This window comes from Coccidioides posadasii, chromosome 3, assembly GCF_018416015.2.
Source record: "Coccidioides posadasii str. Silveira chromosome 3, complete sequence".
Lineage (NCBI taxonomy): Eukaryota > Fungi > Ascomycota > Eurotiomycetes > Onygenales > Onygenaceae > Coccidioides > Coccidioides posadasii.
This window is the reverse complement of record NC_089409.1, coordinates 3,377,857-3,390,484: the sequence shown is the minus strand read 5'-3', so window position 1 is coordinate 3,390,484 and position 12,628 is coordinate 3,377,857. Positions and strand designations below refer to the sequence as shown.

Here is a 12,628-nt window from a genome sequence, read left to right as displayed (position 1 = left end):
TTGCATCCTTGTCGCTCATCTGCCCTGAGCCGTCCCAGATCAACAAGTGTGCCGCGAGAACGGGATTGAGAAGAGGATGGAGGGTTGTACTGCACATGCATTGATATCATCCGTTCTGTCCATAAGATGTTTGTGTGCTATTGCTATGCTACGTATATGTGTGTACAATACATCCACATGATATGCCCCATGAACATCTGCTAGATACGCCAAGCAACAATCCGCCAGAGGAGAAAGGATCACAGGTGAAAAGCCTTCCTTTTTTTTTTTTTTCCCCCCCCTTCCGTTCGGCTAGTTTTTTTCAGGCTAGGAATGTATGGTGATAGGAAGTTACGGGTGAGCGCAGATCTTTGAAGAACAGTCCGACAATACGCAGTTTAACAGTGGGATGAGAGGCGCGTTTTGAATTGTCGCGCGCGGAGGGGAGTTGTGCGGAGTACATGGGATGGATTACGAAGATCCGGGAGTCCGGGGTAGGGAAAGCGTTGGCAAATTCGGATAAGGCGAAATAATCATCCCCGGGAGGTCGGCTAGGGTCGCTAGGGGATGGGCCGGGCGGCAAGCGCCAGAGAACTGATCGACAGAGAAATGACAGATTTAATCGTTGAAGTCCTTAAAACAGGCCTCATACTTCTTTTTCATCTCTTCCGTATATACAGTTTGCGTACTTGGATCTGGTGGAGGCGGATACTCCTCGAAATTCCCTGCGTCGGCCGGATGATCAACACGTGGTATTATTGGCCCTGGTATCCGTCGGTGATACAGATCGTCCCAGTTTATTCCTTTGAAGAACGGGTGCTCCTTCACCCGTTTTGTTCCACCCGATATGTACCCCAATCTTTCGGACGGATTGGTCTTGCATAGCGCACTTATTATGTCCCGTGCTTCTGGTGTTACGTGAGACGGGAAGCGCAGGCGGCCCTCGACGATCTGCTCATATATCCGCAAAGGGTTTGGATCCCAGAAGGGAGGTTGTCCTACTAAGAATTCATATATCAGAATTCCTAGTGCCCACCAGTCAACTGCCAGGCCATGGCCACTGTTGTGTATGACTTCCGGCGCGAGATATTCGGGTGTTCCACAGAGGGTATATGTCTCATGACTATAGAGTTGCTTCGCGAAACCGAAATCAACTAGTTTGAGGTGCCCCTCAGCGTCAAGAAGGATGTTCTCTGGTTTTAGGTCACGATATGCAACGCCCTGTACGTCGTGGAGGTATTCAAGGATTAATACTATTTCGGCAGCGTAGAATTTAGCGGTGGGCTCGTTGAATCGTCGTATGCGACGCAAGAAGCTGAATATTTCACCGCCGGGGCAATAGTCTAACTGTGGTCCAGTCAGCGCCTCGACAACGACAGAAAGTGTGAAGTAACTACTGATGAAAGCATAACGGAAAATTGCGCCTAGCCGCAATATTCGGATGGAAAAAAAGGAGCTAAATCAAGGTATCACACGTACTAGCATGTAGAGGCATTGGTCGTCGGAGAAAGAGGCAATTAGAGTTGTGATGAACGGATGTCCAGCAACAGCGTGAAGAGCATTGTTCTCATTACGGACATGTTCCACTTGTTTCAGTTCGATGACTAGGGAGAAGGATATCACCGTTAATAGAGGTTTATACAGGGTATAAGGTCGCAATCGGCGAGTACACACCATCAGCTTTGCGAAGGACCTTTAGTGCGAAAATTGAGTTGTTCTTGTCCTTTACATTCTTGAGCCGAACGAGCCATACTCGCGCAAACGTGCCTGGGTCAACGTCATATCAATAAGCACCATGTCAACCAAATCACACATGCATACATGATGTTATGTAGCACGACCGCATATGATAAAGGCTGATTAGTTACGCACCGGTCCCCAGCGTCTTCAGTAATTCGAAATCTTCAACCTTCAATTTGTGTTTAGGCAGTCGCTCCTTGATGTGCTCTCGATTCTCAACGATATCCTGCGGCGTCTTGGGCCTTGAGGAAGGCCAGGGCGGGAACCCGAGTTTCTTGGTGTCGATGTCTTGGGGTTCGCAATCTATCTCCGGCCGGCACCGGACCGGTGGCGGCTTGGGTAATTGCTCCTGCGGCTGCCGGATCGTCTCCATCGCCATCAGGGAAAAATGGAATGCGAGACGCGTCTAGGCGTCTTCCGTCGATGTCGTATCCCAGCTAGACCTCCCACCTTATATGGGGCGCATCCCTGAGCTCCGGGACCGATCTCAAGAACAAGCTCCGAGGGGTTTAAATGAGAAGTGTCTATTTGGCTCACTGGGGTTCAGAAGCGTGACAAGAGCGAAGACTGGTAGACCTGAGAGAGCGCGTTACCGCCATTGACTTCGTGAAATAGGCGTGGAGGTAAGGATACATTGCTCGGGTACTCTATTTGGAGAGTAGGGAGAGGGAAGGGAGAGAGCCGGGAAGAGGTGGTTCTGGGATGAAGTAGCTAGTGACTTTTTCCAGCGGATGTTGACTCTGAGCTTATCGAGTTGTCTGACGTAGGCGGGGCTGGGTGTTTGAGGGCGGAAGCTTTTTCTCCCTTCTCTCGCTACGCCAAGATTTGGGCTGGAGCTGCGACCCGGCGGTAGCAGCCAGAACACTGACAAGAAACAGCCGAGATGAAGTCAATCCAACGCCAGGTCTCCGCCCGGTGCCCCGGGGTTCCTGATGGGAATGATCAGCTCCTTGAACAAGACCCCTTGATTTAAGCCTTCAAGCAAACTTGAAACCTTGTTGGATACATGTCAAGAATTACGTCTATCACTTGAATTGCTCCAGCTCGCCAGATTAAACTCAGAATCCCAAGAAAGACAAAGGAACCACAAATGAAAAGGCCTTCCAAATAGGATCAACCGCTAAGGCGCCGAAAATGTACATCGAGGAAATGATGGAATTGTGCATATATCCCGCAGAGAAGGGCAGGAAAAAAAGAAAAAAAAAAGGAAAAGGATGCTAAGAAGAGTATTTAAAAATTGCTGGGAACGTGCTCAAACCTCAACGCTTCGAATTGAGGATCAATGCGACAATGAGACTGGATTTCATCAAGCTAAATGTCAGCCAGGCTATCGATACGCGGGGTTCCAACGAGCGTGTGAAACGCACCCATAGAGACCCAAAACTTCACCGAAAATCAGGATCAGCACCATGCCCACGAATACACGCGACTGCTGCATGAAGGCTCGTGTTCCCTAAATTGTCTCTTTTAGCATTGACTCCCGCACGCACGTTTGTCAGTATATATATTTTTTTTTTTTTTGGGGCGTACCGCATCTCCGACTATCCCGATGGTGTAGCCGGCCGCAAGTCCTGCAAGGCCAACGGACAGTCCCGCCGCAAGATGTACAAATCCGCTATTTTGGGCGTTGTATTAGCTGAAGTTCCTATGAGGGACGGTAGAAGGCGGAGGGCTCCGAGAACGCACGCGTATAAACTGTAATTTTGTGCTGGGGTTCCAATGTCACCAGCTATTAGAACGGCGACGACCAGTCCGTAAACCGCGATAATACCAGCCATGACAACTGGTACAAGCGACTGTCGAATGAGTCAATGTCAGCCATCTCGCATGCTGCCGTGAAGGCGACCGTGGGCACACTCACCTTCATGATAAGATCCGGGCGAAATGTGCCAACATTCGCAATTCCAATGCCGGCCTTCGCGGTGCCATATGCGGCTCCTAACGCTGTATTATCATAGCCGCGTGAGCAGAAGACATGAGACCAAGCCGTGGGGTTTCCGACGAGGACGTACATCCGAATATCATCTGCGAGCATTGTCAGCAGGGGCAATCGAGTATGTAAACCGGTATGCATGCATGTATCTATAGGCAGGTAATGATGACGGTGGCCGGGGGGAGAAAATGGTCAACCCACCGCTGACGCTATGCCTGCCTATTATTTGCCATTATCAGCTGTGGTAGCTTTGAATGCGGGGCGGCTCAGACAAACCATTCCGAAGAACGGAGCGAACTTGGGTGTAAGCTCGCTCTCAGCCATGGTGGTGGTTGTTCTGGACCGACCAGCTTCGACAGGGAGGTTGCTCTCGACACAGAGAGAGAAACGTATATATAAAAGTGTGTGAGGGCAGGACACGTGAGCAAGGACGGGCAGGGAGAGAGTGCCTAATCAGGTAGTATGTATTGGCCAGGGCACATTCCGACTGCCAAAACAAAAACGGCAAAGGGAGCAAGGTTGGAAACAGCAAAACAGAAGGGCAGGCGCCGATCGGGGGAATCGGGACGAAAAGCCACATATCACGTGATTTATGAATGTTTAGCTTACTAATTTGCCAAGTCAAACAAGCCACAAGTGGCTATGAAGGGCTGTTGGATGGAGAACAAAAGTGGATAAGTACCGTGGGCGCGCCTTTCCCATTGGCTGGAGTTTTGATTTCTCGGCCGTTGATTGGCTGACCGCCGGAAATACTAAGATGCACCGCCACGGGCAGCCTCCGCCCCAAAGCCGCGCTAAGCCGGTTGCGGACGTGGGAGGAGAGGTCTCCTCACCAATTGAATCGCAAGCCGTGCGCCTGTTCAACCAACTGGCTCGACAACAACTCTCTCTCTCTCCCCAAGGACCCTGTCATCCTCCTTCAATCAAACCCTTCCGCTCCCCTTTGCCTTCGATCCTTCGCGTGTTTTTGCTTGTTGTTTTCCCTTCTCTTCTCTCTGCGTTGTTTTAGCTCCGCTCTTTTGGTCGGGCGAGGGTCTCAATTTTTCAAACCCCGGCTCCTTTCGAGAAACGTTTGCTGCCATTGAAGATGTGGACTTTCGGGCTATGATCCCCCTCCCCCTTCCAAAACACCTCTCCCGTCTTCCCTTGGACCCGAGTTGTATATTTTTACTGCTTCCGTTCTTTTTGGGCATTCGTGGAGTTCTTTTATTTAATATATTTTGTTTTCTTTTCTTTTTTCAAACCGGACTGTCTCCACGACCTGATTATAAGCGTACGAAATAGCTACCTCCACAAACATTGGGTATCCGAAGCATGACACCCCAGCGAACTGCTGACATTCACGCTAACTAAAGCTGGCCTCTGTCACGCTTCAAGGTCCGTCTACTGTTGGTGTACAGTCGACACAGTCACAACAAGTGATTCGAATCCACTTCGCAGTACCTCTCTTCCCAGACCATACCTCCCTCTCCGCTTTGCTGCCCGTAACCATCACCTTTTAAACGGATAATGGCGGATTACGGTTCCCAGCAAGGCCGGAACCCTCGACCCAACCCATACGGCCATGCCTCTTCCTTTCAACGCGATGCCGCCTTCTCGGAAATATTTGGAGGCGCCCCGCCTCCTGGTCGCTCGCAGACGATGACCTCCCAGACCCCTCAGTTCCACCAGGAACGGGCACACACGATGACCGGCCACTCGCCGGAAGTCTACATGCCTTCGCGTGGCCATCCTCCACCGATGAGACAGGCACATCACAGCTATGGGCCTGGCCCCGAATCGGGATACCACGATCCGCGGTGGCAGCCTAATGGCTCCATGCCACCGCCTCGCAATCCTCCAATTCCTCCGTACTCCAGTCGATCTCAGTATCCCATCCCGCAGCGGATGGACTCCATTGCCAGACCGCCTCCCCAGTATCCACCCATGAAACCTCCAACTCGAATTCCTCCCCCTGCCGCCTTGAATTCGGACCCGTACAGATCACGTTCTATGGCAGGACCCGGACCACGTCCCCCTCAATTCCACGCCCCGCCCAACAATTACAACCAAGCGCCTCCGAGTGCATTTAGACAACAAGGCTATCACCCAATGAGTTCTCGAACTCCTCATGGCCGAATTGTACCCGAGAGGCATGACAACGAGCGTGCAATGTCGCTGAGCTCTTACACCTCCGACCGCGATCATGCGCAGACGATCAGTTCTGGAAGAGTGATTCCAAATCGGAGACGAGACTCTGGAATGGAGCGGGACCGTGCCGACCGTATGGACCGACGCCCCATGGAAAGGCCACCTTCTGATCAAATCCCTGGCCTACCAGAGATCACCCCACCACATGATCCTCATTCAAGAATCAGACACCCGAGCGAAAGCTCCATCAATTCTCGTACATTATCTATGGCCTCAACCGTCGCTGCCGATCGCAATAACAGCTTGCAGACTCCCAACTCCGTCAAGTCTGGTCACTCCGCCCCTGCGACTGTGACAGCTCATCGTAGCAGGACCCCCCTTGTCTACCCCGCCTTGCTATCGCGCGTGGCTGCAGTCTTCAAGGAACGAGTCTCCATTGGAGAGCGTATTAAGAACGACTTGGCGTACACCAACGCCTTTACTGGTGCCGAAGCCGTGGATCTGTTATCGTATATCATCAAAACAACGGATCGGAACCTAGCGCTCCTACTCGGCAGAGCGCTAGATGCACAAAAGTTTTTTCATGATGTGACATACGACCACCGACTGCGAGACGCTCCTGGAGAGCTCTACCAGTTTCGAGAAACCATGGGAGAGGAATCTCCGATTTCCGAGGTAAACGGAGTCTTTACACTCTTGACGGAATGCTACTCCCCAACTTGTACTCGAGATCAGCTGTGCTATTCGATTGCGTGTCCGAGACGACTGGAGCAGCAAGCCAGATTGAACCTCAAGCCTCACCCTGGCTTACGGACCTCCGCATCGAGAGGCAGTCTTCATGATCAGGATGAGAGCGAGGACCAGAAGCTATGGATCAACATGGTACCGAAAGAAGTCGCGGATAGCATTGATGATAAGGAAAAGAAACGACAAGAGATCATTTTCGAGGTTATGTACACTGAGCGTGATTTTGTGAAAGACCTAGAGTATCTGAGAGATTTTTGGATGCGGCCGCTGCGTTCCGCGCATAACACCAATCTTTCTCCAGTTCCCGAGCATCGTCGAGAGAAATTCATCAGAACTGTGTTTGGCAACGTTCTCGAGGTCCTGAGCGTCAACTCCCGATTCTCAGAAGCACTGAATGCACGACAGAAAGAAAGCCACGTCGTCCATTCTGTAGGTGATATCTTCCTTCAGTATGTCCCTCGCTTCGATCCTTTTATAAAATACGGTGCAAATCAACTCTACGGGAAGTATGAGTTTGAAAAAGAGCGCGCCTCCAACCCTGCCTTTGCCAAGTTTGTCGAGGAAACAGAAAGGCTCAAAGAGTCGAGAAAGCTGGAGCTCAACGGCTATCTCACGAAGCCCACTACTCGTCTCGCCAGATACCCCTTGTTGCTGGAGAATGTTGTCAAGTACACGAAAGACGATAATCCGGACAAGCAAGACATTCCAAAAGCCATTGCCCTCATCCGTGATTTCTTGTCCCGCGTGAACACGGAGAGCGGAAAATCAGAGAACCATTTCAACCTGATGCAATTAAACATGGCTCTCAAGTTTGCCCCTGGCGACTACGTGGATCTCAAGCTCACAGAAGAGAACCGCACCATGTTGATAAAAATGGCGTTTAAAAAGGGACCAACAGATTCTTCCGAGGTCACAGCCTATCTCTTCGACCATGCAGTCTTGCTTGTGAGAATAAAGGCTGTGAACAAACGCGAGGAGTACCGAGTATACAAGAAGCCGATACCTCTAGAACTGCTTGTTATTGCGCAAATGGATGAAGTCATACCGAAACTAGGTATTGCAAAACGTCCTTCGGCTAACCTGCTGGCCGCTGGCCGCGCAGCCAATGCACCACCAGCTTCCAAAGATGCTTTCCCTATCACGTTCAGACACCTTGGAAAAGGAGGTTATGACCAAACCTTGTGGGCAACGTCGCAAACTCAACGGAAAAGGTTTATCGAATTGGTTGAAGAGCAGCAACGGAAACTGAGAGAGCATAGCAGCAACTTCTATTCGAAGACCGTGCTGTGTGAAGGCTTCTTCACCGCAGTGAACAGAGTGAATTGTTTGGTTCCAATAGGTTAGTTGCTTCGACTAAAGACTTGAACTTGATAGAAAATAGTCGACTGACACTTATATAGATGGTGGTCGGAAATTGGTTTATGGAACGGACAATGGCATCTACTTGTCTGAAAGGTGGCCTAAAGACAAATCTGCTAAGCCAAAACGCGTCCTCGATGCGACTGCAGTTACTCAGATCGACACCCTTGAAGAGTACCAGCTCATGCTTGTACTGGCCAACAAGACCCTCAGTTCTTATCCTCTAGAAGCACTGGATGTGCACGATGGGCAAAACCCGCTTGTACGCCGACCTAAGAAAATTCAGGGCCACGCAAACTTTTTCAAATCTGGTATCGGTCTTGGAAGGCATCTTGTCTGCTCTGTCAAGACGTCTGCCTTGTCCTCGACTATTAAGGTCTTTGAGCCTATGGAGAATCTTGCCAAGGGCAAGAAGAAACCTCTAACCAAGATGTTCCAGAGCGGACAAGATGCACTGAAGCCGTTCAAGGTAGGGTCTATGTTCAAAACTTTCTATAAATTTGTTACTAACATCATCTCTTCAGGAGTTCTATATCCCCGCAGAATCTTCTTCGGTGCATTTCTTGAGATCGACGCTCTGTGTAGGATGCTCTCGTGGCTTCGAAGTCGTTAGTTTGGAGACAACCGAACGACAGTCATTACTGGATCAAGCCGACACATCTCTCGACTTTGTCGCGAGGAAAGAAAACGTCAAGCCAATCCACATTGAAAGATTGAATGGAGAGTTCCTACTAAACTATAGTGACTTCTCCTTCTTCGTGAACCGGAATGGATGGCGTGCACGACCCGATTGGCGAATAGCCTGGGAAGGGAACCCAACGGCATTCGCGCTCTCATATCCGTACATTTTGGCCTTTGAGCCCAGCTTCATTGAAATTAGACACTTGGAGACTAGCGAGTTGGTTCATATCATGACCGGGCGTAACATTCGCATGTTACATTCGTCGACAAGAGAGGTATATATTCCCAGCTCCCGACACGATCCCTTTCGCTGGAGGCAGGCCCCGCTGACAATAAGTCGTATAGATCATTTATGCCTACGAGGATGAGGCAGGAGAGGATGTAGTGGCCAGCTTAGATTTCTGGAACAAGCCCCAGTAGTCTAGTTAGAGAAAGGGGGGCGGTGTTTTTGCTATTCTTCCTCTTTGCATACTTAAATCAGAGTGCCTTTTTTTGTTTGAGGTGACGTGTGTTTTTTGTGTTATTCTGGTTAAACTCAAAATACCCGATTGCCTTCCTCCCAAAATTTTACACCTCATCCTTCAAACTTTTTATTTTTTTGTGGTGCCTGGTTCTTTTCTCTTTGTTGTATGCATAAGCATTCTAGTCTATCTCTTTGTTCTTGACATGAGACGAATGCACGGATAATTGCTTGCCTTGAGTGCATTAGGGTTATTATCCGTCTCCTATGCTGCTGCAGTTTATACTCAATTTTTTTTTTTATCTCGCACTCCATTTGCTTGTTGTTGAACTAACTTTTCCTTTTTTTTATATATATAATCATCTTCCCTTTCTTGTCCCGAGTGTCAATCTCTCCATAACCAACACCCCCCCCCCCGCGGAGTCATTATTGTCTCTATTATTTAGGATTGCGCATATGTTTATATTCAATGTCTGATTTACTCTGTAGCTCGAGTTGAAAAATACCGGTTTGTTTATTTTATTTATGTATTGCTTTACAGAGGCACCAAAAAAAACAAAACAAAAAAAAGGCTACTACTTAGCTCCTTTATGAATAGTTCGGATAACCTTCTGCCTCTTGTCTTTTTTTTTTTTTTTTTTAACCGGAGATGGAGGGGGATGTGAGAGCTGGTTTGATTGTTTAGGGCAGGCAAACTTGTCCGAGGAATAATCTATTCCGTCCCTTCGTCCTCTTTTATTGCCGTGGTGTATGTCGTTCACGACTCTCATGTAATGCACATACTACTCATTGAGCTGAGAGTTGATTTTTTGGGCTGGGTGAATCATTGGGATCCTTCTCGTGCGGTGTAACAATGTCTGGATATAATGGGGCTAACTCATCCCACACGCATATGTACCTAAACAATCCACCGATAGACCTGCTGTAGGCTCGAGGTTCAGCTTCGCGCGGTTTGATGTTGTGGTGCTCGTGAATTAAACATGTTGATATCGAAAATCCGTATTACGATCTTAAAAATAAGGGTATACATCACCAAGCACCAGGAACAACGGGGAAAGGAAAAAAAAAAAGGAAAACCAGAAAGGGTTGAGGACAAAACAAATTATACCTCTATCCGGAACAAAGAATTTCATGAAACCAGAAAATGAAATCAAGAAAGAAAGAAAGAGACCGAAGGGTAGTTGGGAGGAAGAAATGAGGCTGTAGAAATAAGAGAAGAGGTGTCCAGGCAGGCGGGAGGGCCCTTGGGGTCATGGCTAATAAAGCTACATGATTGTGTGTATGTAAAGAAATCGGAATGATCAAAGGAAGAGAATCAATATTAAGAGCATAGTGAGTATCAGGTCTTAGTATCAAATAAAAACACAAGCTTTCAAAAGTCAAATCCAGGGGTACTTTGCCCTTCTCACTGCCTCTCTCTCTCCTATTGGCATCTGCTAGGACTCAGTTGTTATATAGCCAGAACTGAGTGCATTCACACCTACCTCCCTGCTAAACAAAGAATTTAATGGTATCAAATTGCAATGGCCTTTGAATAAAGACGGCCTATGGGGGGCCACACACACGGGTATGGTAATGAAATTTAAGCGCCCACTTCCCCATTTGTTCCATCCCCGTGCTCGAGTTGTCGATTCTGCTCGCGCATGCGAGCCTCGATTTCTCTCAGCTGACTCTCGCGGGCCAAAAGTTCTTGCCGCTTCTCGTTGATTTCCCGCTGCACCTTCAGTTCGATCTCGCGGAGCTTCTCTTCTTCGCGGCGGAGCTGCTCCTCCTTTAGGCGAACGGACTGCGAGGCCAAATCTTCTGGGTTCATCGAGGAATCGTGGTTTCTACGAATACTGTTAGCATTGATGTTTCGAGATGCATAATCAGACTGGGAATCACATACGCAGCAGCTCCACCTTCCACGCTCTTGCTGAGCTTTTCAGTTCGGTAATTTTCGTAGAGGAAATCGTGAGTAATCTCTTTGAGGTCGGCAAGATGGCTATGCAAGAGAGCACTTCTGACAGCCAAGAAATCGGAGTGTCGCTGGTTCTCGACCTCAACTACACCCCATGGATATTGTCTTGCGCGGACCTTACGGCCGTTAATCTCAAGGACATCCTCAGAACCAACAATTGCAAATGGCATAAGCCCTCTGAGCTCGGCATTTTCCTCAACGGTGTCTTCGTCATCCTCTTCAACGTCGTAGGGGAAGTTATAGATGGGGATACGGTAGTGCTCAATATCCTCCATGATGAGCTTTTTCGACTCTGCGAGTTCGGCCGGGGTAAGAGAGTCTGCCTTCCCAATTACGGGGATAACATTGACACGTGGAGACAAGCGCTTCATCAACTCAATATCAAGCTCCCGCAAACCGTGACCAGTGGGTGTGATAAAGTAAAGGAGAGCGTGCACACGGTTATCACGGAATCGAGGGTTACGCTTGATTCTGGATTCTTCCGCTAAGATGTCATCATACTGGCGTTCGAGATAACCGACGATTTCGGAGAAGCTGTGCAACCCGGTTAGCATTGGCTGTTCACATGCATGTTCCAGAAGACCCCTCCATACCTCTCTTCATTGTCGATCTGATCGCCAAAGCCCGGCGTATCGACAATTGTCAAGGAAATGCGGGTGCCCTCTTCATCTAGTTCGAGTTCTATGTAGAGATTAGTACAACTGGACCTTCATCTCGGAGACGTTGCCTTAAACCCACCGACAGTGACCGGCTTAATACGCACACCTTCCTCAAGGTGAGCATTTGTAGGATCGTCGGCATCTTTTCCTTGCAAAACCTTCTTTCCACAGAGTGTGTTGACAAAGGTTGTGCGGCCTAAAGGTGCGGAAGATTGACCCATGGTTAGCACGCGGCAGGTGAAGTAACGACACAAGTAAGCGTAAATGGAGTGCCCAATACCGGTTCCACTGGCGCCGCAAACCATCAGACAGAACTGAATTCCCTTCTTCACATTCTTCTTCCGGCGAATCTTGATCTGTGTTTGTAAGGTCAGCATGGGCAGTTAAGCGTGTGTCATCGTGGCTTTCAGAAGGCCGGCAAAGCTACAGCTCGAGCGACAAAGCGGGCAGGGGCCCAGCCATCCACACAAACGAAGGACGGGAACGTACAGCGTTGACTGTAGAAGCCATGGCGTGCGAGTTGGCGTGGAACGAAATCGTGAAGGACGGGGTGCAAGAAACTACGGAGTAGTCTCGCAGTCAAATGAGAAGGGTTGTTGGGTTCAGCGGCGTGGAAGCGAGGGAGATCCCAGCTTCAGGGAGGGGCAGCAGAAGATCTGGGTCCTTGATGGCTGCAATGGCAACAATTGCGAGAGAGGAGGCAGGGAGAAAAGGGTTGAAGCAGACCTGTGATGGCTTGCGAGGGTCAGTCAGGTCGTAAAAAACTAAGTTTAAGGGGCCTTCAGTTGCTTTGGTTGTCCGCTGGCCAAACAGCGCTAGGCGGGATTGGGAAGGGCAGCAGGGAGCGCCGCTAGTCCCGCTCCGGTTAGCCTGCTGTTTTGTGACGATTCCGTTTCAGGTGATTTTTCAGCAAAGACAGCCAATGGGATCGCTGCAAGGACCGAATATTGCGCCGCGGCCGATTCTGCTTGGCTGGCCGA

General features: G+C 49.4%; 4 protein-coding genes across 5 annotated transcripts; 1 reads left to right on the top strand and 3 right to left on the bottom strand.

The window, feature by feature from the left end:
* Window positions 1-112: 112 nt before the first annotated feature.
* Window positions 113-2,394, bottom strand: PKA2 (serine/threonine protein kinase, AGC). Its single transcript, XM_003069966.2, has 4 exons — window positions 1,852-2,394; window positions 1,654-1,746; window positions 1,459-1,583; window positions 113-1,326 (listed from the first exon to the last, which is right to left on the bottom strand). Exons 1-4 carry the CDS (start codon window positions 2,096-2,098, stop codon window positions 598-600), a joined length of 1,194 nt encoding a protein of 397 aa, XP_003070012.1. The 5' UTR covers window positions 2,099-2,394; the 3' UTR covers window positions 113-597.
* A 287-nt stretch (window positions 2,395-2,681) lies between these two features.
* VMA11_1 (v-type proton ATPase 16 kDa proteolipid subunit 2) lies at window positions 2,682-4,171 on the bottom strand (the record flags this gene model as incomplete). 2 transcript variants are annotated; one of them, XM_066125064.1, is made up of 6 exons in its annotated part: window positions 2,682-3,015; window positions 3,087-3,172; window positions 3,250-3,334; window positions 3,406-3,515; window positions 3,581-3,871; window positions 3,929-4,171. In XM_066125064.1, 5 exons carry the CDS (start codon window positions 3,791-3,793, stop codon window positions 2,979-2,981), a joined length of 531 nt encoding a protein of 176 aa, XP_065981145.1. In that variant the 3' UTR covers window positions 2,682-2,978. The 2 variants fall into 2 exon arrangements, with proteins under 2 accessions (XP_065981145.1, XP_065981146.1); XM_066125065.1 differs by lacking the exon at window positions 3,929-4,171 and having other exon boundaries at window positions 3,087-3,196; window positions 3,581-3,754.
* Window positions 4,172-4,550: 379 nt separating this feature from the next.
* On the top strand, window positions 4,551-9,439 carry ROM2 (RHO1 GDP-GTP exchange protein 2). The gene is made up of 4 exons (XM_066125063.1): window positions 4,551-7,868; window positions 7,930-8,357; window positions 8,413-8,844; window positions 8,915-9,439. The coding sequence occupies exons 1-4, from the start codon at window positions 5,162-5,164 to the stop codon at window positions 8,987-8,989; spliced, it is 3,642 nt and encodes a 1,213-aa protein (XP_065981144.1). The 5' UTR covers window positions 4,551-5,161; the 3' UTR covers window positions 8,990-9,439.
* Window positions 9,440-10,333: 894 nt separating this feature from the next.
* D8B26_006018 (uncharacterized protein) lies at window positions 10,334-12,391 on the bottom strand. Its single transcript, XM_003069969.2, has 6 exons — window positions 12,138-12,391; window positions 11,929-12,004; window positions 11,728-11,844; window positions 11,583-11,670; window positions 10,918-11,523; window positions 10,334-10,858 (listed from the first exon to the last, which is right to left on the bottom strand). Exons 1-6 carry the CDS (start codon window positions 12,156-12,158, stop codon window positions 10,612-10,614), a joined length of 1,155 nt encoding a protein of 384 aa, XP_003070015.1. The 5' UTR covers window positions 12,159-12,391; the 3' UTR covers window positions 10,334-10,611.
* Window positions 12,392-12,628: the final 237 nt, after the last annotated feature.